This window comes from Oncorhynchus mykiss, chromosome 10 (genome assembly GCF_013265735.2).
Source record: "Oncorhynchus mykiss isolate Arlee chromosome 10, USDA_OmykA_1.1, whole genome shotgun sequence".
Lineage (NCBI taxonomy): Eukaryota > Metazoa > Chordata > Actinopteri > Salmoniformes > Salmonidae > Oncorhynchus > Oncorhynchus mykiss.
Window position 1 is genome coordinate 70,429,421 of NC_048574.1, and position 24,771 is coordinate 70,454,191.

At 43.8% G+C, this 24,771-nt stretch overlaps 1 protein-coding gene across 15 annotated transcripts in view; it reads left to right on the forward strand.

Moving 5' to 3' along the window:
- The first annotated feature begins 6,210 nt into the window (after positions 1-6,210).
- LOC110497329 (lymphoid enhancer-binding factor 1) overlaps positions 6,211-24,771 on the forward strand; it is a 55,152-nt gene continuing 36,591 nt past the window's right edge. For 6 of the 15 annotated variants that reach the window (XM_036933781.1, XM_036933785.1, XM_036933782.1 and 3 more), the window contains exons 1-3: positions 6,216-7,306; positions 9,368-9,434; positions 10,951-11,078. In XM_036933781.1, the coding sequence (XP_036789676.1) occupies positions 7,106-7,306; positions 9,368-9,434; positions 10,951-11,078 (396 nt within the window). In that variant the 5' untranslated portion in view covers positions 6,216-7,105. Of the gene's footprint in view, positions 7,307-8,235; positions 9,007-9,367; positions 9,435-10,950; positions 11,079-24,771 lie in introns of those variants that run through there. The other 9 variants (XM_036933789.1, XM_036933790.1, XM_036933784.1 and 6 more) reach the window with 6 other exon arrangements.

A 24,771-nucleotide genomic window follows, 5' to 3' on the forward strand; every position in this document is an offset into this window, starting at 1 on the left:
TTGTTCACTACAGATCTGTCTTGTGTGTACGATAAGTTATTTCACATATATACACATATCATAATAATGTGTTGGTATGAGTGGTATGAGTGTGTGAAGACCCTGGTGTACTGTACATATGTGTGTGTGTGTGTGTGTCCGCATGTTCCTGTGAAAACACTTCACTTTGGATACCACTTTGGGTTATTTCAAGGTACACCCATCTCACAAATCAAAGTCCTGCAAAAAAATATATGCATTTCATGACAAATTCCCCAACCATCCCCTCCCACCCTCCTTCCCCTGCTCTCCCTCTCCATCAAGGGGATCATTTAATTTTAATAACAGCTTGTCTCTCAGGCAGCCTCCTGCCTGTGTCTACCATAAATCACCAGCTCACAAGTCTGTTCCTCTCCCCTCGCCTCCCGCCCCCCCGCCCCCCATACCCCCAAGACACTTTCCTCAACTTCAAGAACATCCACTTGTCTTCAGTCTCACCAATCAAAGAGGAGCACAGAGGACCTCCCCTCCGTTTTGATTTCTTTACTGTTGATAAATGGGGCTCCTTCACTTTAAAATCTTTAATTGCACGTCTCTTTTCATCTTAATTTGATGTTTGCTTCCTGTCTTTTATTTTGGAGATGGCTGCAAGCGTAGAGCTATAATTTATAGATCACGGGGAGTTGTCATGAGTGCAGCAGGTGGAATCTAGGAAGGCCAACATTCTAGTCCAGTGCCAACATTCTATAACGGTTAGGAGAGAAGAGGAAGTGGAGGCCCCCAGTAGAGGTAACGTGCAGTCTGAGATAAGTCATCAAACTAACTTAATACTTCGCACTCGCTTTAAGGTGATACACAGAGTCATGCGAATGTGCGCACATACAAACACACACATGCACGCAAACACACACTAATTATTATGGGTAATTTCTCTTTGAAGTGTCTTCCTTGAAATTAAAATTAAAATAAATGAGATAATAATAGATTTAAGGAAAACCTTGACTGATTACTGTTCAGTGTTTTTCCATAGTTGACAAGCCAGTATTTTGTCTAACACAATACAAATGATTATTATTCAGTTACTCAGAACACTGAGAACACTGATAAATCCAGCTACCCACAAACCATGTGCATATATGGCACATAAACAATAATGGTCACATACACCAGATAGGTGCAGTGAAATGTGTTGTTTTACAGGGTCAGCCATAGTAGTACGGCACACCTGAAGCAAATTAGAGTTAAGTGCCTTGCTCAAGAGCACATCAACAGATTTTCACCTTGGGTCGCCTTGGGTATTCAAACCAGCGACCTTTCTTTTACTGGCCCAATGCCGTAACCTAGGCTACCTGCCACTCCTATTATTATAATTTTAACCTCTAGTAATGGTAGTGGCGGAAAAAGTAACCACATTTTCATGCTTGAGTAAAAGTATAGACAGTATACCTTAATTGAAAGTTACTTAAGTAAAAGTGAATGTCCGCCATTAAAATACTACTTGAGTAAAAGTCTAAAAGTATCAAAAGTAAATGTAATTGCTAAAATATACTTATGTATCAAAAGTAAAAGTCTAAATAATTTGAAATGCCTTATATTAAGAAAAGCAGACGGCACCATTTTCTGAATGGATAGCCAGGGGCACACTCCAACACACCATATTTACAAAAGATACATTTGTGTTTAGTAAGTCTGCCAGATCAGAGGCACTAGGGATGACCACCTGTTCTGTTGATAAGTGCGTGAATTAGGTCATTTTCCTGTCCTGCTAAGCATTCAAAATGTAACGAGTACTTTTGGTTGTCAGGGAAAATGTATGGAGTAAAAAGTACAATATTTTCTTGAGTAATATAGTGAAGTAAAAGTATAAAAAGTAAAGTACAGATACTCCAAAAAAACGACTTACGTAGTACTTTAAAGTATTTTTACTTAAGTACTTTCCACCACTGAGTAATGGGAAAAACCTACAATTTATCAGCAAATCAAAATCTGAAACCTGATTCCTCATCAATATAAGTAATCTAACAGCGTGTGCTCTCATCATCTCATCATGAAAACACTCACATTGAATGAAATGATGACTAATCTCCCCCAGATTAAAAACATATCTCCTGCTCAGATTAGAAATTCAAACATAGATGTGGATAGATACAATATATTTATATACACTGAACAAAAATATAAACGCAACATGTAAAGTGTTGGTCCCATGTTTCATGAGCTGAAATAAAATATCCCAGAAATGTTGTGTACAAATTTGTTTATATCACCGTTTGTGAGTATTTCTCCTTTGTTAAGATAATCCATCCACCTGACAGGTGTGGCATATCAAGAAGCTGATTAAAGAGCATGACCATTACACAGGGGACAATAAAAGACCACTCTAAAATGTAATGTTTTGTCACACAACACAATGCCACAGATGTCTCAAGTTTTGAGGGCTGATGAATTTATTTAAATAGACTGATTTCCTTAACTCAGTAACTCATTTCCTGTAACTCAGTAAAATCTTTGAAATTGTTTCATGTTACGTTTATATTTGTGTTCAGTATATATTCCTGGTCCTCCTCCCTTCATTATACAGCGGCAAGTAGACTAGCAGTTAGAAAGTTGTGCCAGTAATTGAAAGGTTGCTGGTTCGAGTCCCTGAGCTGACAAGGCTCTGTCAATGTGCCCTTGAGCAAGGTACGTAACTCTAATTGCTCTGGATTAGAGCGTCTGCGAAATTACGTAAATGTTATATATGATATTATTATAGAACATATTAAATGCAGTCGCCCCAGCGTGAGAGACAACTAGATTCAGGTCACAACACAGCAGGAAGGCTTCCGTTTCATCTGAGATCCAGAGGGGTCACTCTTATGACCTCATTAGGAGAGAAATGCTAATGTTTCTCTTCTCTTTTTCCTCCCTCCTCTTTTTCCATCCCCTCTTTCGCCTGCTGTTTTTAAACATTCAGGCTGAAATAGGGTGAAGCGCCTCAGTGGATGCTGTTGTCGAGTGTGAAGTGTGTGTGAAATGTGTTGGTGACAGCGTGTGTGTGTGTGTGTGTGTGTGTGTGTGTGTGTGTGTGTGTGTGCGTGTTGGTGACAGCATCATGACATGTCAATGTTAGCCAATAGAGGATGATGCTTTTCTCTCTGCCTTGTTAGCAAGCCGTGGCGGTGTCCCTATCCTTGCCTATCCATTTCTTTACATTTATATTTAATAGAGAGTGTTCTGCAATCTTTGATCTGAATAGCATTTCCGTTCCCTTATACCTTTCGCGAGAGTGATAGTGAACTCTATTTTGGGACCATACAATTTAGGAGCCCTCTTCAATGCACTCAGCACTCAGGAGGCCATGATCCTCCAGTGGCCTTTCATCATAGCCAAGAGAGCATCCCTGTAATGGCAGGTCCACAGGTGGCTCATACCTAGGCCATCCACTCCCTTTTCCTTTCTCGATTCGATTCAAATGGCTTTATTGCAATGGGAAACACATGTTTACATTGCCAACGCAAGTGAAATAGATAATAAATAAACAACTGAAATAAACAATGAAAAATGATCAGTAAACATTACACTCACAAAAGTTTCTCTCTCTCTTTCCATCTCTCTCTCTCTCTCTCTCCCTCTCTCTCTCTCCCTCTCCCTCTCTCTCTCTCTCTCTCTCTCTCTCTCTCTCTCGCTCTCTCTCTCTCTCTCTCTCCCTCCCCTCTCCCTCTCTCCAGATACTGTTCTTTCCTTGCAGGCTTGATGATGTCAGGGAAGGACATAGCCACCAGGTGAAACGTTCCATTGGCTACTGGATGATCCTCTCTACCGTTTATGCACCAATAACTTGTTTATGGTGCAGTGCCAAGCATCTGACATTAGTGGTAAGAAAGTGATGCTGGTATCATTGGTGATATTGAACTCTACTAAATGTCTGCTTTGTTTTGTTGTGAACCTCTTTTACCTCGTTGTCATCCAGACAGAATGTGGTTGAATAAATTCCAATGCAGAAAAAATGATTGAGTACAATTAAATAGTGAAGCAGTGCATTTTAGACAACATCTAAAACATTCAACTTTGATGTCAGTTCAGACTTGGATTATATGTCCTCATATGACCAGTGTATTTGTTTGATTGTGGACAATACATTTAGAATTTCACAAAATAAAAATAATGTTATTTTTTTATGCATCTTCATAGGATCTCAACAATTCATATTTTAATGTTGGCAGAGAATTAGAAAATTGCGGAAAGGCTGATTTAAAAGGGGAAAAAATCTAATTGCACATGGCAGGCCTATTCCAAAAAATAAATCCATCATTCTCTTTGGCAGTGGTTCACGCCAGGATATGAACATTTTCGGTTAAAAGTTAGGGGATTTTTTGGGGACAAACTAATACAATTAAAGGACGTTATTCTATAAGGAAATAGAACCGGCAATTTCTGAGGAATGCAGAGCGGGGAAAGAGAGAAAGATGATTGTAAACACGGAAAATTCACAGGGTTTCAAACAAGAAATAAAACGTTAGAGGATTTTTAATGAAAGGTTTGGTTGTATTCAGGTCTGTCTGTATGTGTGAAATCTTTCTAATTAACTCACTATGTATGTGTGTGCATGTGTGTGTGTGTGTGTGTGTGTGTGTGTGTGTGTGTGTGTGTGTGTGTGTGTGTGTGTGTGTGTGTGTGTGTGTGTGTGTGTGTGTGTGTTTTCCGCTATACACTGGAATGCGGCCAGTCTCGGCTCTTTCGAATCCACACTCCGTTCCAAATCCAAAGCCTTTGATCTGTTTCGCTGTCTCCTTACCCGGAAGAGAACTCTTGCCTTCTCTCTCAGCTGGGATGAACGCACACGTGGAAATATTGGCCCGGTTCCAGACTCGTACCAAATTTAGTCACACAAAGGCGAAGGGAGCGCGAGGGGGGAAACCCGGGATGAAAGAGCCAGCCGCCAGAAAGATCAAAGGACGCGGCGGCTCCGCCCGCTAACCCCACCTCGGTGCTTTATAAAGATCTGCCTCCTACTCCAAAGTTATTCTCACGCAATCTCTCCACACACAGCGAGCCGCAGCAGCGACACATTACTTTATGTTGTTCTTCTTCTCTTCTTCTCTCTTTCTTGTTTTGTTTTCTCATTAAACATTTCCGACTCGAAGAAGCCCCCATGTTATTCATTTGCTTTATACAACTCTGAACTGTTGTCTGAATGATATAGGCTACTGCGCAAACTGTAAAAATAACGATTCAAAACGATCAGCTGGCTGTGTACTGAAACATTGCGGCTGAGTTATGCCCTATGCAATACATCATGTTCACGAGTAGTATTCATTATATTTCTATCCAGAAACTGAAACATTTCTCCATTGTCCAGTGAAATAAAATCTCGACATACTTTGCAGTCGATTTACAGACCGCTGTTTCTCCTTTGAACAACATCACGGTAAAAGCTACTGCAAAATATACAAAAGAGACATGGTGGTTCAATTAGCTAAATGTGTTACGGGACAATCTATTAAACTCAAAGTAAGGGGGGAAGAGTTGTCTTGTTTTGTGAGTAGGCGAAAATATTGTTTTGTTGATTGTAAAATCTCATATGAGATAACATTATGTAACATATTTAAAATGCACTATTAGGTTCCAAGTAATTGAAAGAACATCCGACAACAATGGACCCCAATTTAGCCAAATTAGTCGATTTTCTATCAATTATGCACGCCCTTTCACTCACCGCTCTGATCAGTGGACTAAAGACAAACGTTTGGTTTATCAAAGTACTTTAAAATACCAATTGACAACTTTAGGAAATAGCCGAGGCTACTATATAGGCTATTTTGCGCAAACAAACAATCCAATGGTACTATTGATTCGACTGTAACATTCTTTGTGCCAACATGCTTTTTTAAATCAATAGGATTCAGGAACGTTTGCGCACGAATTAAACCACCTTAAAATACACATAGTATTAAATCTATAGGCCGTTTATGATATACATGGGCTCCCTAGAACATTTACTTAAAAAGTAGGAGAAAGGTGATGCATTGCCATGTCATTTGAATTAGTTATTCTCAATCACATAGTCCACAGTGGTCACCATCCAACAGTAATTCTGTGTATCCAAACGTCACCCTTTGCTCTTTGTTATTGTTTTAACGTCATAGCAGTGAATCTGTCTATTATAGCCTCTTAGGCCCTACTCTATCATATGCATTGGCGTCAGCTTCATCACCGCTTCGACCCGCCCCCACTCCTTCCCTGTCTACCCATTTGTTGTGAGCTACAGTATGTATAAATCTCCGTACCCCTCGCTCTCTTAGGAGTATCAATCGGTGTGGTGTCAATCACAGCGGCGGCTTCCCTTTCATCTCGATCCTCCCAGTCGCTGCGAGAGAGAAGGCAGAGAGAGAAGAGACAGAGGACAGGGAAGGAGAGCTACATTTCTTACGGAGCGGTGCTCCAGTTTGGAAGTCGGTCTACAGCGTATCGGTTTATAACGCACTCCTCGATCTTTTGTATAGTTTATTACTTTTGATTTAGCCGTTATTCAGTTCAAGTATGTATGTTCATTCTAATAGGGATAGATGCGCAGTATTGTTTAAGTGGGGGAAATAAATAGTGTTCTACTTGTGGCAAACAGGCAGCACGAGATTCAGAGACGCGTTTTTTAAATTATATTTTTCCTTATTTTTTTTCCACGAAAGGACTGCAACTCTCACAGGACCCCAGAACGAGGAAATATAAGCAGAAGTTTTTTTCGACATGCACTTTGACCGTTAGCGGAGCTCCCGGGTGTGTGCCCTCCTCTGCCAAATCTAACGGCACATCTGACTCTCGTGATGAGGTTTTGACTTCTGACATTTTAAAGAGCCGAACTGGCGAGTGCCGCGGGTTGAGCGTGCACTACACATCCGCTTTTGCCGATAACATCTTCAATTTCGGATATTTAGAATTTGAATCATTGTAAGAATCCATAATATTTCGAAAAACAACGACAAAAAAGCATCTCCTGTTAATTTAGCTAAAACAAAAAACGTGATCGCACGTAGTTTCCTCCAGGGTACAACACTTCAAGCCGCTTCAAGGAGCATTTTTGGTTTCCTTTTGGGGATTTCGATAGTTCCTCCAATTTGGACAGTGCGAGTACTTCGACTGAATCAAAATGCCACAACTAGCAGGTGGTGGTGGTGGCGGGGACCCTGAGCTTTGTGCCACCGACGAAATGATTCCGTTCAAGGATGAGGGAGACCAAGAACAAATATTCGCAGAACTCAGTCACTCAGAGGAAGACGAGGGAGACTTGGCAGATATCAAGTCATCTTTAGTAAATGAGTCAGAGACGAGTCCAAACAGCAATCATGATGTAAGTATTTCCTCTCTTGTACTTAAGTCCAGTGTTACATGTTGCCAAGCCTTTATATAGGCTAGCCTAAATAAATGTCCATCAAATTTCTAACGAAAACATAATCATTCAAGTTCACCTGTCCCTAAATAATAGCCCCCATTTCAGGGGAGTCAGTTGGACATTTTATGAAAGTTAATACAAGCTGAAAAGCTGATAAAATGACTGGATATTTGCCCAAACTGTGTTTGGTTTTGTCATAATTAAGAAGGTGATGTGCAGCCTAATATTATATGTGTGTAATATGACTATTTTAATCTGTAAATAGTAGCCATGTTCTGTTTGTAATCAGTTGTAAACAGAGGCTCATAAATAAATCTGCTGCACGTGGCTGCAGAGCTTTTCAAAACATTGTTGACGAATTATACCAAAGGTCAAAACACACAGAACAATTTAACGTGAGATAATATTTTTATACAATTCAGAGAACTGTTGTACAGTTTTTACGAGGTTATTTGATATTTTAAATTAAATATTGCACAGTAGGTGATGAATTCGTGAATAGATTCTGAATTATTTTGTTAGGCCTATTACAATATTAAATTAGCCCTATTGAATTATTATTATTATAGTTATTATTATTATTATTATTAGTAGTAGTGGTAATATTATTAGTATAACAATAATTGTCTTGATAAAAAAAGGTACTGCCTTACTTATAATTATTACAGTAACAATATCAATATCGCTATGGGTTAGGTGATTTAATTAAACAACGTTTCAGTAGGTCGGATAATGTCAACTATGAATAATATAAAATATGAAAGTGTTTTTGGATCAAATTCCTATTTGATATAAAATAAATGTTTTTTTTTTGTTCAAAGGGAAATCCAGATGAAATGATCTTCGAAGGAAAACCACACCTGACAAAATGTAGCACCTCTAGATTACAGTGACACTCATGTTCCCAATGTGAAATAAGGCCAACACATTTCTGCGTGTTTTGTGGAGATTATGGCCATTTCATGGAGAGACAGCACATTGTTAAAGGACGGAATTAAATTGGGGGGGATTAATGGAAATGTTTAGTTTTAATATAGATCGTATTTATATTTGAAATATGAAAGAAATGTCACTGCCACAATACAGGTTTGAAGGTAATGCTGGTAGCTATTTTGTTCTCATTGCTTATGTATTTAAATCATCTGTCATTCCTTTATCTCAATCATGTATCTAATGCATTTATCAGAGCTGTAACAAGAGTAGCTTACATCGTTTTAGACCTCGTGACTGTCACGTCCCTCCTCAGTGCAGTGAGTTTCATATTCAATAGTAAGTTTAACTTTGTGCCTGAATATGTCTTTTTTTATCTGGGCTAGGCAGCTGTTACTAAGTCTCTAGCTCTGGATGCTGTATGTATTCAAATGTAAACCTAGCGCAATTAGCTGTTGCCATTTGTCATTATCCAATGTTAATGGAATTAGGGTACCTACTGACTCTGGGCCGAGCTCATATAGTTACAGCTGTCACAGACGCAAATACGACGGAGGTTGAATGTTAATTGAGAATCCAGTGAAGTTCCGTGACTCTGCTGGAAGCCAGCCCCAGGGAAGTGAACTCCAAAAGGAGGTCTTTCTACGCGTTCCCATTCGAGGAGGGAGGGGGAAAGGAGATGCATGTGGAGGGGTTCACGGTATTTTGGAAAAGCAGTCGACTACACCGTAAACATCATCCCCTCTTCTCTATTTTCGCAGTTATTTTGTGTAGAGCACGTTAGTATTGGAAAGCATCATATGCTACCGTGATGCATTTGATTTTGAATTTGTTTGGAGCTTTGATTAAATTGGTTGGTGAAAATGAAAGCAGACTGATGCAAGTTAATTTGTAAGCTCCTTAAGGACATAAAGCTTAATTAAGTGGCTCGTTGAGGGGTTGATACAGACCGCTTCTCGCCTCACTGTGTATGTGTTCTTAAGTCGGGGGACAAGCTGAAAGCACAGGCCATAGCAGCGTGTGTGTGTGTGTGTGTTGGTGATTTTTTTACGAATTTAATCACCTAATTTCTGTCTCCGTCTCTCACAGGGAACTAGACAATCCCAAATATCCCAAGACTCATATCATGAAAAACACAGAGACCATCACGACGATGGTAAGTGACACACATCACATTAAATATTATCCTGTCAGTTATCAGCATGTTGTAGAGATCTGCACTTATATATGGGTCACATTGAGCCAAGATAACGGTACAATATTACAATCAGTTTCCGGAGGCTTGATTATTGAAAGATTTTATTTGTATTTTTAAAGGGAAGAAAGATGGTAGACTGGAAAAGCTTCCACCCACTTCATTTTCTGTTCAGCACCGATCAGTCACACCATGGTCCCTTTTCTTATCTGACCCCAGTTCATTCTGATGCAGAGATGATATGTGAATTGATTCTAGTCAGGGCAAGTACAAACTGAATGGGAAAAAGTGTTCTATATGCAACTCTTTTGTGGTCCGTAGGACATGTTATTATTTATGCAGAGAATTGTTGAATAATCCCAATGGCTGCGGCCACTGGCCTGGTCATCAGAAAGATGCAATACCGATGCATTTCAATTGTTAAGTTGACATGAATAAAAACCTGTGAAGATAGGCAGTGACTTAAGCATGTGGCTCTCTGATACTAGTAGTGAGTGACTCTTAATATTCTCCTTGGTTAATTTTGTACACACACTCTCTGTCGCCGTATCTCTCTCTTTGTCTCTCCGTCTCTGTGTGTTTTGTCCTGTGCAACATGTTGCTGCTGTGCGACAGCACCAGACTCATTTAATGTCTTTATTTGGTCCAGACTGTATTCTGACCCCAGATAGAGCTGCGGGTCATGATAGGAGCTCTATTCTGTTAAGAGTGGCTCTTCTTTGTTCCCCCAGCAGCCCTGAATAGGACCCCCTCAAACCAAACACCCCCTTTCCCCACAACAAGCCCATGTTGCTATCAATCTACCAGACACACACACCACCCCCTCTCCCCAGAAAGCGACAACCAACGGCCACCAAATAGTTTGTCGCGAGTTTCTATTCAGGCAGGGGGACGGACCCGAACAAATGCTCTCTCTTTAGGTCGAGGCGTGGGGAACAGTAGGGGCGTCTCTTGTTTTGACACAGTCTGTATGTTCCTCCTAATTGACGCTAATTGGCACGGAGGGACGCCATTGTTATTCTGTATAGTACAGCCCTCCTCTCCCCTTTCTCCAAGACATGAGAGACAAAAGACTGGGTGCTGGGTCACAGCGGTCGACAGCGATATCATTACGCCATCAAGAGGCATGCGTGGAGCGATGATGCGATAGTCATAGTGCCAGATGAACCCAGTGTTGTTAGAGACTGTAACTTGGCAATGACTATTCACATGTAACTGTATTAGTAGGCTATAAACTACAGGAGATTTTCCCAATGACTCTGAACTGCTGAAGTTACGATGGCGGTGAATATTGCTGTTATGTTACTTGATTAGACTGTTGCTTAGAGATGCTATTCTATAAAAAGGCCCAAATCCTAATGGAGATTAATGTGCTTGACTCAAGTTCTCTAACAAATCTTCCATTAATGATCGTAAATGTACGATTTTTTACCAAGCCTAAAGTTCACACTTTTCTGTCTCTTGGGCCCGTTTCCAGGGAAACACCTAGACATGTACAACAAAGGTCACCCGTACTCTGGATACCCAGGTTACATCATGATGACTAATATGAACAACGACTCCTACATGAACAACGGCTCCCTGTCGCCGCCCATGCCCAGAACGGTGAGTCTAGTTACACTATACCTCCATCAATCAATCACTTCCACCAATCTGTCAAGCTAGCTAGCCCAGTTTGTGTCTAGTGCATTTTCACTGCGTCAAGTTTGATTCCATCTTAAATACTTAACCAGGTCTAAACCCCTAAGAAGAGCGTGCTCACCCTGGGATTTCTTTTCAAGTATACCTGTGTATGGACATTCCCATTCATCTTTTCTACCATCTTTTCAACTCTAGAATGTTCTTTGCCTCAGTTCGACCGCCTTCCTAGTGTGATGTAGCCGGGTTTGTGATAGCCGTATATAACATGCACCCAGTAATGTTGTGATGGTCTGTCCCCTTGGCAACCACGTGATCTAGTCTCCCCCACATGCCTCTCATACTTTCCAGCAGATTAACGACATTTATATGATGTATTATTTCTCGCGCCTTGTTAACTTAATCAATGTCTGTTTACACATCGACAGTAAGCCCACCGATTACGCTGACGTGGTCGCGGAGGCCTAACGGCAACATCCCATTTGAAGATGGAGTTTGCGGAAATAGCCAGGGTTGCCGTATGTCACCATGCTTATAGTCCCTATAAGATAACAGTATTCATTTCAGGCTGTAGGCCCTGTGGCTGGCTTCCTGTGTCTGTCCCTTTTTGAACATTAGCAGCAAGACAGACGCAAAACGCCAGGGCATGCCAGCAGCTGTCCACCCTAATCCTGTTTGGTGTGTGGGTGTGTGTGTGTGTGTGTGGGGTGGAGTTGTGTGTGGTGAATACACCCAGTCTCGCTATGGCTCGGTGCCTCCCAAAGCCTGTCCCTGCACCCTTCTAGCACATAGACTAGAGGACACAGACATATATGTATTGTTCAAGGACCAAAGACTCTGGCTTATGTCTGCCTGTGTGTCTGAGTTGGTTTCATCATGAAATTCATTTGAAGGGTTGGAAGTCTGTGTAGCGACTGTGTGAACACGGCTGACAATACAAAGTGAATGGTGTTCTGATCTCGTGGCAGCGGTACCCACTTTGCTCTTGTATAGGAGTCCTCTGACCGGAGGTATTTTTTCAGACAATTTTCATCTCCAATATAATTGTTTTGTTTACTTATGGAATGGAGAACTTCTCAAGGACTGAGGGGCTTCCATCCAAACGTCCTTAAATACAGAAATGACTCCTGTGATTTGGCCCCTCCTCTCGCCGCCGGGACCGTTTTAAACACTCATTTCATTCACCGTGGCCGCCGCCCGCTTTTTGATTTGCCAAATTTCCCCGTCTTCAATAAATCGTTAGTCAATTTTATGTACGTTTCTCTCACTTATCCAATAAAATGGATACGGTTGGTGGCGGTGCAGTCATGGAAGTTGGAACACAAGTCTGATGTGAAATGTGTATGTGCTGCCTGACTGTTGATTGGCTGGATGTGAAACGTGTATGTGCTGCCTGGCTGTTGATTGGCTGGATGTGAAATGTGTGTGCTGTTGTATCAAGCCTGCCGGGCCACCGCAGCCACAGTATCTGCAGGCCTAGGATCAGTTTTCACCCAGATCAAAGGCGCGTTCTCTCCCTTTCTTCCCTCCCTCCATCCCCCTCTACAGTTTAGATTGATTTTCATTGGCCATGGCATTCCTGCGCACGAGGCCCAACTGACAGAGCTGTTCAGAGTTGCTGATTGTCAGCAGATTTTTGGGAGGGAAGCAAGGACCTCTAAGGAGCTGTGCTAGATATTGTAAAGGAGAAGGAATGGATGTCCTTGGTTCGGAGGGTTTGAGTAGATCAGCTGTACATAGGGTTAGTGTGGTGGAGTCCCCAAGACCAGTATCACATATGGAGATTGTCTCTGTGTAGCTGATTCCATAAAGTTCTGTGGAAGGATGAGATGATCTCAGTTGGATATCCCTTCATCTCTGGAGGTGGTTGTCCAGGTTTAGAGTGCAGTTGATGTCATTTTTTATTTATTTAACCAGGCAAGTCAAATTCTTATTTACAATGACAGATTTTTACCTTGTCAGCTCGGGGATTCGATCTAGCAACCTTTCGGTTACTGGCCCAACGCTCTAACCACCAGGCTACCTGCCGCCCCAGGTCTAAAGCTTACATGGTGAAATGAAAAAGAATGCCTCATTATTCTTATTATTCTGATCTTTATTATAACAGATCAAGTGAGGGTTGTGTCATATTAGGGTTTTCTACTTGCTCAGTACATGGTCAGTACAGAGTTTACACTTCGTAGCAGTATTTGTTGGCTCTTGGTTGGTGTGGTTTGTTCCATTGAAAACCCTGCCTGCCACTATTTAGTCTTCCCAGAAGCCTAGTGAAGTAAATACATCTACTATTCTGTTTAAAGTGTTATCTACCGTTATACTGTATACTGGTGTCAGTTAGAACTGTAGTGACATGTTCTCGCGTGTGTGTGTGTGTGTGTGTGTTCTTCGAGTCTTCATATATAGGGTCGTGTGAGGTTTGACTGTTGCATATTGGATTATTTAAAGTGACTGTGCGTGTGTGATGGCTCATATTTCCAGCTCCCATGGCCAGAGGGCCGGACTGTACAGAACTCTGGGAAGAGACGGGGGATTGTGTTCCCTACTCTGGCCTCTGTTAAGTCTTTGTGAAGACCACGCTCGATGTCTGGATGGGCTGGCAGCTTGGAATCAAGCTCTCACATCTCTCTGGCTAAAATCTAGGACTTATCGAGCTAACACATTCCTGTATGTGCGTTAACGCGACCCCTCTGTTTTCCGACTGTAGAAAGTGCATGTAGAACTTGTGCACTGGAGTCAATGAGAAATGCTATTTGAGTCTTTGTAGCAGATGTATAGCTTCAGGATTGCTGTGGTTTAATAGAATGCTCCTCTTTGGATCCAGTCCTAGTTTAAACTTCTGTCACCTTTTCATCAAACATCTGAATTTGAGGATGACAACTTTTAACTTGGAACCACCAAGCCTGTAACAGTGGAAGCCATTTTCACACACTACCTTACTTTAAAACTAGAACTTTGAATCCACTACCTTGTTCCGAGCATAAGTCGAGGATCTCCAAGCACCCAGTCTCCAGCCTGTCAGTGCAGCATTCGGGGAAGATGGAATCGCCATAGCTGATTTTAAGCTGGGCTTCTGGTGTGCAGAGAGCTGAGGGAACCATTCGCTGCCCCTCCCAGGCCATACCTCCCTCCCCCTGTCTTCCCCCTCGGTGGCGGGCCCTTGTGGTGTGTGAGAGCCCGTGGGGGGAGACTGCGGTTCCCCTTTGATGTCAGCGAGAACGTGACGGATCTCCTTGGCGGCGTTGCGCGGCGGTGTGGAATCACTAACCCGGGCTTACCTAACGGGATTTACCGCGCTCCCCTTTTCTCGCTTACATCCCAAATGGAACCATATTCCCTATATAGTGCACTACTTTAGACCAGGCCCCATAGGACTAGCCAAAAGTAGCGCACTAATAATAGGGTGTCATTTGAGGCATACCCCTCGTCACCCCCAGTGCCATGTGTATCTGTCCTCACGGTCTCAAACCCTGGCCCCATTCAGCACCGATCCCTGTTATGAGAATACCACATTTCCCAGGAGCCCTTCATGTCCACGCGCAGTGTAGTCTGCGGCAACGTGCGGCGCCATGTGTAGTTCTTTACCCACGACTGCAGGTTTGTAAAGCGGTTCGAGGCGCTGAATCGAGCAGAGCGTTCTGTTGTGATTTGTGAAGCAGCTGGGATCTATTTGATGTATGCTGCTGGATGTCGTTGCCTAAAATTGGCCTACAAACATATACAATATTATTATATTACTATATTTTGTGACCAAACATGACATTTTGAAAAGAGTCAATTATTTAAAGTAAAAAAAATAAAAATTGGGGGAAGGGGGGGGGGGGGGTTTAAATTGAAAGGACCATCAGAGGATCATTGTAGCATTGATGTCATCTGCTATGCAGGTCTGACAAAGAGCAGGGTGTGTGTGTGTGGGTGTGTGTCTGTCTGTCACACTGTGTAGACCTCACAGAAAGCTCCAGCATCCTCCCACCCTTTGTGTGATTCTGGGTCTCAGCTCTCTATAAACAGTATCATTGACACGGAGCGTGCGTCAAACTACTGTACTGTATGGTACATGGCGAGGAGGCTGGTCGACACATTTATTCCATATGGCGTTCCCTCCACGGTAATGATTCCATGTGGTTGCAATCCCCTTATCAAAGTCTTTCATCTTGTTAAGTGGAGCTGGGGGGAATTATCCTCTCCCTAAATTGAAACGACTGGTGTTTTTTTTCTTTCTCTCCCTGTAAGATGAGAAGACAAAATAAGTCCAGGCACGGATGCACCAAGTGTTCACATAATGTGGTGTGAATTTGTGTTACGACGCTGACGCACTGTGGGACTGTGTATGTTGGTCGCTCATGTTTCGACTATATGAACAGTGTGACATGTTTTTTGACTTTATTTTATGAAACTTGTAACAGAGCATTGTGGGAATATGGTAAAACATCTATCGTATCGTTTGTGTGTGTGTGTGTGCATATTTGTGAGTGTTTGTTTTCATGTGCTCTCTCATGCTCTCACCAAAATGAGACTGTCATCATAGCTGAGGACATCACAACACTCTAGCCCCCCTCTCTTCTCCCTCGTTCATCCATCCTACTGAGGGAAAGATAGCCTGTCTCTGCTCCATGGAGCCAGCCAGCCTGCACAGGCGAGGCCGGGCCCAGCCACAGCACCTGCTGAGTGGGGCTTCACAGGGAATACGGAAAGGAGTGGACAGGCGTGTGCTTGAGTTGGGGTGGGGGGGGGGTTGGGTGGGTGGGTGGGTGGGAGTGGAAGGTTAGAGAGGATAGTGGCTTTTTTTTGTTTATGTGTGGCGTCGGTTGTCGTCACTCCAGCTTGTTGTTTTGACTCCCGGGCCCGCGGAAGGGCCCCCGGTGAAAGTCCCTCCACTCCCCAGGCTGCATGGCTCCTATTGAAGCCACTCTGTGGGAGCTCAGTTCAGCACACAGGGACCGGAGCCCGACTCCTAGCCTCCCTCCACCACCTAAACACTGCTGATAAAACTGGCTCCACCACAAAGCCAAGACGCCAAGCTAAACACTGTTGTTTTTCCACATTGACGCGCTTCAACTGGAGATGAATAGGGAGGCTTTTGAAGTGGTGCAGCTGAAACCCTTTTGATGCCATTAGTTTTATTTAGTCCCCAAATAGTTCCTCACTGTTGCAACATTATCATAAAATCATCCCTTTTTTAGTTGAGTGAAAACCAGGTCTATATTTGGTGCTTGGTACCATGTAGTTCAGGCAGTAACTGACCGGGACAATGGGAGCTGCAGGGGTGAAACACTGAGCGTAACTCCTCCCAGCGCTCTGTACTTAAGAGAGAACCAGCAAACAGCCCTGACTTGTCCTTGTGTGACTTGATCAATAGCCGCTCTGTTACCGTCAAGTTACTCTTGTTTTTTTCCCTCCTTTATATTTTACAGAAGCTCATTATTTCTTTGTGTGTGCTGTGCTGTGGTGTGTGTGTGTGTATGTGTGTGCTGTGGTGGGTGTGAGAGCTAAAGAGACTCACATGCTCTGTGTGTGTGTGTGTGTATCTGACAGCGCTGAAAGATGAATTCTCCTCAGTGTAGAAGGTTGGGTATAGGGCCGGTATAGTTACTGTACAAAGGGGTCTGTGCTGCTCGCCTTGCCTCGTCACCAGGCGTTATTAACCCAGCTGTTAAATGGGTAGATGGATATAGCACTTTTTCCCCCTTCTTTTTGTTTTTGTTTTTGCTAGTGCACATCGAATGCGTCATTTTTTTCTCCCCTCTTAACTATTCACAACATATACTGTACACATACTGGCTGGAGTGTGAGAGCGAACGAGCGCGTGCGCGCACACACACTGCGGAAGACACATTTCAGTTGAATACATTCAAAATGCATTCAACTGAGTAGGTATCCCCCTTTCCCTTTCCTTTCTGTTGGAGCTTGCAGAACTAGGGTGGACAGGAGGAGGGGTTTGCTGTCAGTTCATTTTGTGTGGTCTTGGCTATAAAAAAACACATGAAAAACAGCTCTTTGAATGGTCTTTAATTTTTGGGAAACCCATAAAAGTTTGCCGCTCCTTTGATATCGGCCTCGGAATTGAAAACAAATGCAGCATTCTCCCCCCTTCTCATTTCAACTGCCCTGTTATGGAGTTGTGAAGAAAAAACATCAGCCGTAGATCTCTTTCTCTCCCTCCTTTTCCATCCCCCCCATTTCCCTTTCCCCTCTCTCCTGCCTTCTTTCTCCTCCTCCTTCTCCCCCACTCCCTCTCTTTTTCCTCCCCCTTGTTTTTGAAGAAACCTACGGGGGGGGGGGGGGGGGATCACTGATGTCAAAGTAAAAACCAAGAGCATTAAGAAAACTGGCAAAATGCAATACAGCTGCAATCCGACATGACGCTGGAAAATAGGTCTGAGGAGTAGAGAGCCTCCCCGTATCCGTATTCCCAGGGTGCACAACTGCTCCCGGCCTCGGCTTTGATCTCTTCAAAGCCTCCTACTAGCTGGAGAGTCTTGGCTGCTGCTCACGCTGGAGTGCCGGAGAAGGGGAGGGAGGGAGGAGGGGTGTATGCATGTCGGAGGGGAAGAGAGGAGAGGGGGGCGAGGGAGGGGGTCGTCTTTTCCTTTCCAGGGCTGAAATCAATCACAGTGCCGAGGCAATTATGTGTAATTCAACAGGGCCAGATTAGTAACTCTGTTACCTGAGTGACTGACTGCGTGTCTGTAATCTCAGAGACTCACTGACTGGCCTTCGCCAGCCAGCCAGGAGAAGTCACCACTGGGTCACGGACAGGGGAGGGAAGGAAGGGGAGCGAGGGAGAGGTGCTGAAAAGCAGGCCGCCATGCCGCCGTCCAGCAGAGCAGAAAATCGGGCCACAATGGAGTGATTACACTTGCAGATGTAGCCATATTTATGACTGAGGCGAGCAGAGGGAGAGAGGGAGGGGGAGAGAGGCAGGCAGTGATTGCCATGGAGCTCTAGCTAGCTAGCTCCGTCTCTCTAACGAGCCCTGTTCCCTTTGTGTTGGGGCTCGTGCCTGGTGTTGCCCCCTCACCACGCTGTTCCCTCCGTCCCCCTTCAGTGTCATATCTCTACCCCTCATGCCCGGCGCCTCGGATGGCCCCCAAATGCCAGGCTTGGCCCAGGCTCACACCCCGGGCACCCAATTTGCCGTGGCTGGAGAAGGGGAGCGCGGCTGGAGAGATAGTCTGCATGGCTGCGGGTCACAGAGAGAAGAGGGAAACAGAGTAGAATGGGACTACTGCCTCTCTCTTTCTCTCTCCCCTCTCTTGCTATGGGTCTGGGCCTTACCACTGCTACAGTATGCAACACACACCACACCACGGCACTTAGCAGCAGGTCTTGGGTCCCGGGTCATGTTTTGTTGGGGAACGATGCTGAAATGATGCAAATCTTTGCCTCTCCTGAAGTGATTATGGCCACATGATTCTGATTAGTGTTCTGTAACCACTAGAATTGACAAACATCGCAATATACCAGCCGTCTATTATTGGAACAGATGACCTCATTTAAAGGGAAAGATATTCTCTCTTCCTCATGAAGACCAAAACAGCTCTTTTGTTTAGCTGTGCTCGGCGGAGAGTCACTTGATGCCGGGTGATGAAACCCATAAAGATATCCAGCAAGAGTGTGTTTGTTCATCTGATGAGCTACACTCTGTTCTCCTCTCCTCCCTCCTCTCTCCTCTATTTCCTTTGATCATCATTTTCATCTGGGGCTAGTCTGGTGGTGATGGAAGGGAAGGCTGTTATTTTCTCCTGGGGATACACACAGACACACATTAAGGACATTAGATTTACACTGGTGTTAAGACAAGGGGTGGAGTAGAGCTGGGCCGATATGGACAAAAATCCATATTATGGTAAATCGACTGAATTCTCATGATAAAGACCAATTGAACGATTGCGTGTATAACATTAACGCACACCAAAGTTATTTTTGGGGCATTTATATTACCCTTAACTGCTGTTACTACTACTTTGGATGTTGTAGCTATCGATTGCCCCATTTAACAATCAACCATATTAGCATTTAACACATTTCTCTAGTTGGGCCCTAGAGGTTATTTTTCCTAATGAACGATATCAGCCATTTTTCCTAATGAACGATATCAGTTGGTTTGGTCAGCGTTGATCATTTTCGGTTTGTCGTCCCAGCTCTAGAGTGGGGGTACCAGTGATTATATGATGACGTTGATTGTTTTATAAAGACAAACTGAAATGGTGATTAAATGAAACAGAGTGGATTGACTAGGAACTAAGTCTTGACTAGGAACTAAGTCTTGACTAGGAACTAAGTCTTGACTAGGAACTAAGTCTTGACTAGGAACTAAGTGTTGACTAGGAACTAAGTCTTGACTAGGAACTAAGTCTTGACTAGGAACTAAGTGTTGACTAGGAACTAAGTGTTGACTAGGAACTAAGTCTTGACTAGGAACTAAGTCTTGACTAGGAACTAAGTCTTGACTAGGAACTAAGTGTTGACTAGGAACTAAGTGTTGACTAGGAACTAAGTGTTGACAGTCTTGCTATTCTGTATTGAAAATATTGGAAAATACATGTTTTGATTTATAATTATTGATAGGCAATGTGAGACAAGGATTGAGCTCTAAAATTAGAACATTTAAGGGAGCTACAGTGGAAAAAAATGGCTCAGTTGGTGTGGCGTCTGTCTGCCCAATCTACCCACCCCAGTACATAGACCCTCCGTTTCGCTCGGGGAACCAGGTGAGACTTTTCATGTCTCCCGTCAGGGGAGACTTCAGAGGGAGGTCCTCGGCTTTGAGCTCCCCGTCATCAAACAATGCATCCAAATATCAAATCGATCCAGAGCCCCAACCTCATCCCCCTCTGCCGCCCGCCACGCACCTATCTTTGAGATGAAAGGGGACGAATAAAGCAAGTGACCCCCCCCCCACTACCTCCTATCCCTCCTCCTCATCCCCCTCTTCCGCCACCAAGAAAAGAGGAATCAAGATGGGCGCCTTGGTGGAGAGAGGGACGCTTCAATTGCTATTCAATCCCACTCCACCCTTCATGTGAACCCTATACACAGACAGGGTCTTCTCTCTGCACAGAGATGGACAGCTATAATAATGATGGGATATGACAGGTTCATAGACGTTTCACCGAGATTCTTTGACTTCATAAAGGTCCAAGGCGCACCAAGCCTGGCTTTGGTTAATTCATACCTCTGATATGGCAGGAGATCTGGATAGAGGTGTGAATGAATGCTAGGCTAGTCGCCCACCGGAGTGCTGCGTTCTCTTTGTGTTCCTGTGTTTTGACTGTATTCAGACCACAGAAGCTTTTGAGCATTGTAATGGTTTAATGCAATTACATACTGAGGTGCTATTCATGAGTCGGTGATCTCTGTTGATCTCACGCTATCTCTCGCCATGCTGGAAGAGAGACACTACGGTTAGCTCATACGAGATAGGCCTTGTAGTGTAAAGAGTGACGATTGGACTGATGGGAACATAGCTACCCCCCACTAAGTCTAAAATGAGACTCTGATACACAAAGGAAATACTGTACAAGTCCATTATTTTCAAGAGCCACAGAAAATGGAATTGAATTATAACTGTGTTGTGTTAATTTTGTTGTCATTCTGCATCTATTTCAAGTGTAGTGTCAGCTGAATGAATGGTGCTCTCGAGGCTACATGTCTTGGGCTTGGGCCCATGCAGTTTCTTTCTTTACAATCAGGATTTGAATACATCATGACAATGTAAGACGATTACCATTTCTTAAGGTGTGGTTGAGAGAAAGGTTCGACCGTTGTTAGGGACCATGTTTTAACACGGTCATTGTTTCGGTTTGCCTTACCTCTCTACAAAAGCGTCTCACAAAAGTAACCAAAAGGGGCGGAGCTTTTCTTGGGATCGGGTTGATCCTGGAAAGGCTGGCTGAAGTGCTCCCTCGTGCTCATTGCAAATGGCAACCTATTCCCAATATAGTGCACAAATTTTGACCAGAGCCTCAGGGGCCTTGTTAAAAGGTAATACACTACAAAGAGGATAGGGAGTCATTTAGGACGCGGGCCTAGTCATACATGAGTGGAGAATAGCCATTTGTTCCGAGGGGATTACGCCTTTTAGAATAGCTTTGTTTTCATTCAGATCTGAGGAGACTGGCCGTGTGTGTGCGCGCGCGTGTGTGTGTGTGTGTGTGTGTGTGTGTGTGTGTGTGTGTGTGTGTGTGTGTGTGTGTGTGTGTGTGTGTGTTTGTGTATGTGAGAAGCTGAAAATGTGGGGTTTTAATGACTAATTCCAGGCTGAAAAGCAGGTGTTTAGTGTCTCACCGGTTAATCCTTTAAAAATGAGGAGTTGCACCTAAACAACAGCTGGGCTGCTGGTCGGACCTATTGTACTTCTGTCCTTTACTTTATAAAAGACAAGAATGGTTTGTAACCAGATCCACAATGATGAATGCTTTGGTTTATAGTAACGATGACTGGGCTTACAACACTATATCTTGATACAGGGCTAGAGAGTAAGATATATAGTAGTTTAAAGCCTCTTACGTAGAAACACCCACATTTTTATCAAAACATGCATTTAAAAAAAAATGTTGACTGACTTTGTAGGTTCCCCCTTCATATTTGACGACGAAGCTGAAATGACTCACTATAGGTAATCCTATAGCCTGCTGAAGTCTATTAGCTGCCTAGCCAGTGGGAGTAGACAGCTAGGAGGCGTTGGTCTTCAAAAAGCAGAGGTGCGCTGAGGTGAAAAGGCCATTGATCATGTGACTATGGGGTCAGAAGTTCACATGTAAGATCGCTAGGACACAGGCGTCATGGCTCTGGGGAAGAATGGATCCTCTGAGTTGCTATGGTTAAAACAGGAGCAAAATGCTGGTCAGCAAAATTATTTTTAATGTAATATTCATTAATATACAATAGGTGTGCATACAACACATTTTTCTACATTAGTATATGTATGGACATATTTCACTGCCTTTTTAGATTACTAATATAAATATATATCAGCAGACGCAGAGTTAGCTCACTCTGTTGCTCTGTTGTCATTGCATTTAGATACCTGCCATTGTGCCAGAGTGTTTACTTCCCCAAGGTTGTGTGTGTGTGTGTGTGTGTGTGTGTGTGTGTGTGTGTGTGTGTGTGTGTGTGTGTGCGCACGAGTGAAACTAGGTCAGTACACTCCCCAGCTCAAGCGGCACCCATTCAAATCACTCACCCCTGATACACGCTCCTCTCCTCAACTCATGCCGTTTCAAACCATCCTCGTAAACATTCACTCCCCGCCAGCCTGTCGCCAACTGCCCCCCACTGGCTCTCACCTTTTCCATGACCCTATGGCTAAGCAACCTACCCTTTCCCTCAATGGCTAGTGTTTACTGGTTAGCGCTGTCAAAGAGGACTACTGAGTCAGTGGTTCCAAACCTGTTATTGTACCACCAACTGAATTCTGCTTTTCCCAGAGTACCCCTGAAGTACCCCCTCATTTTACCAGTAGGCCAGGCCTATGGTCTCATTATTCTTCAGTGGGAACCACTATACTACAGTGGGAACCACTATACTAAGAGATGTTAGGCTAGTGTTACTGTATGAGTTATTATGACGCTAGCGCTTTGAGTGCGGTCTGCTACCTGCCTACAGCTCTCAATATCACATGTTAGTTACTAGTTAGCATGGAGCTAGCTAGCGCTCTGAGAGGGGTCTGCTACCTGCCTAGAGCTCTCAATATCACATGTTAGTTACTAGTTAGCATGGAGCTAGCTAACGCTCTGAGAGGGGTCTGCTATCTGCCTACAGGTCTCAATATCACATGTTAGTTACTAGTTAGCATGGAGCTAGCTAGCGCTCTGAGAGGGGTATGCTACCTGCCTACAGCTCTCAATATCGCATGTTAGTTACTAGTTAGCATGGAGCTAGCTAGCACTCTGAGAGGGGTCTGCTACCTGCCTACAGCTCTCAATATCACATGTTAGTTACTAGTTAGCATGGAGCTTGCTAGCGCTCTGAGAGGGGTCTGCCAGCTGACTGCTGCTTCCAGCTCTCTCCTCCACAGGTAGAGCCAGGCACAAAGACCCCCACCACTCCAGCCAGACTCCATTCTCCCCCCTCAACACTGAGCTCCTAAATCCAAACTGACAGCCATTCATGCCCAGAATACCTGGCTGAGAGCAGGGGGGGTGCACTATCTAGGTGTAGCAGGCAAATCCTCTCTTGTTCCTTGCTTTCTAAAACGTGGCGCATGAGGCTGACTTTCTCAGCACTTTTTCTCCCAATCATTCTGTGGTGTTTTTCTCTCTTTTCTCTCCATTTCCCCCTTCTGTTATTGTGCTGTGAAGACTCAGGCTTGGGTTTTAGCGAGCGCTAAACATTAGCTTGCGCTGCGTTTTCATTTGTGTGCCCTTCTAAGGGTTCTGGCTCGCTTACCGTTCGTTGTTGTGAATGTGGCGATAACTTGGCATGAATGTAGCAACTCGGCAATCCAAAAGGTTTCTAGTGATATACCATGCAGTGTGTTCATGCAGCAGTGGGGTAGTAGCTAAAAATGGATCGCCAGGTAGAAAAAAAGACTTGCCGTTTGATTCAATAAGAAAAATAAAGAGCAGTGCCAGATTCGTGTGCACAACATCTACTTGTTGTCAGCTTTACCGGTTACCCGATGCAGACCAGAGGTCTCTAGAGTTCCATTTCTCTCCATCACCTCATTACAAACCAGTATTTCTGTCATCTTAGCTGATATTGTAGCCAACTACATGAAAAAATGTACACTCGATTTTAGATTTTACTCTATAACAAAATGTGTTGTGGGGATCCCTAGATGGCCAATCACAATTTTGCTTGACATTTTAGGTGAAGTGGGTGTGTGGGAGAGTTTGTGTGTTCTCCTTCTCCAATAAACTCTGCCAGGAAGAAGAGCTGCAGTCTGTTGTGTGACTCATTCATTGTGGGGGTTTTCCACTGTGTTTGCCTGGGCTCGTACATGATAAGTAGCGATTACGTTATATAGGTAACAACAAAAACGTGTGTGTGTGTGTGTGTGTATGTGTGTGTGTGAGCACACTTGCTGGTCTTGGTCAAGCTGGTAGGGGGAAGCCAGGCCTGCTGACAGTGGCACTTCAGTGGAATGTTTGCCCTTTCCTCAGCTCTTTGATGTGACCAGGTCCTGCTGTGATAATGAGGCCTGCACCCCGCCGCAAGGTGAACATCCTGCAGGGTGCCCCGGGCTCTGCCAAAACACACCCAGTCCAACCCCCACATAACGCTCTGTCAACCTTCACACAATGCTCCGACAACCTTCACACAACTAACAGGCAAGGCACTAAAAGGCTTCAAAACATTGGCCCAGCAGTGACATCATTTGAGTCAATTGGAGGTGTACCTGTGGATGTATTTCAAGGCCTACCTTCAAACTCAGTGCCTCTTTGTTTGACAATATGGGAAAATCAAAAGAAATCAGCCAAGACCTCAGAAAAAAATTGTAGACCTCCACAAGTCTGGTTCATCCTTGGGAGCAATTTCCAAACGCCTGAAGGTACCATGTCCATCTGTACAAATAGTACGCAAGTTTAAACACCATGGGACCAAGCAGCCGTCATACCGCTCAGGAAGGAGACGCGTTCTGTCTCCTAGAGATGAACGTACTTTTGTGTGAAAAGTGCAAATCAACAACAGCAAAGGACCTTGTGAAGATGCTGGAGGA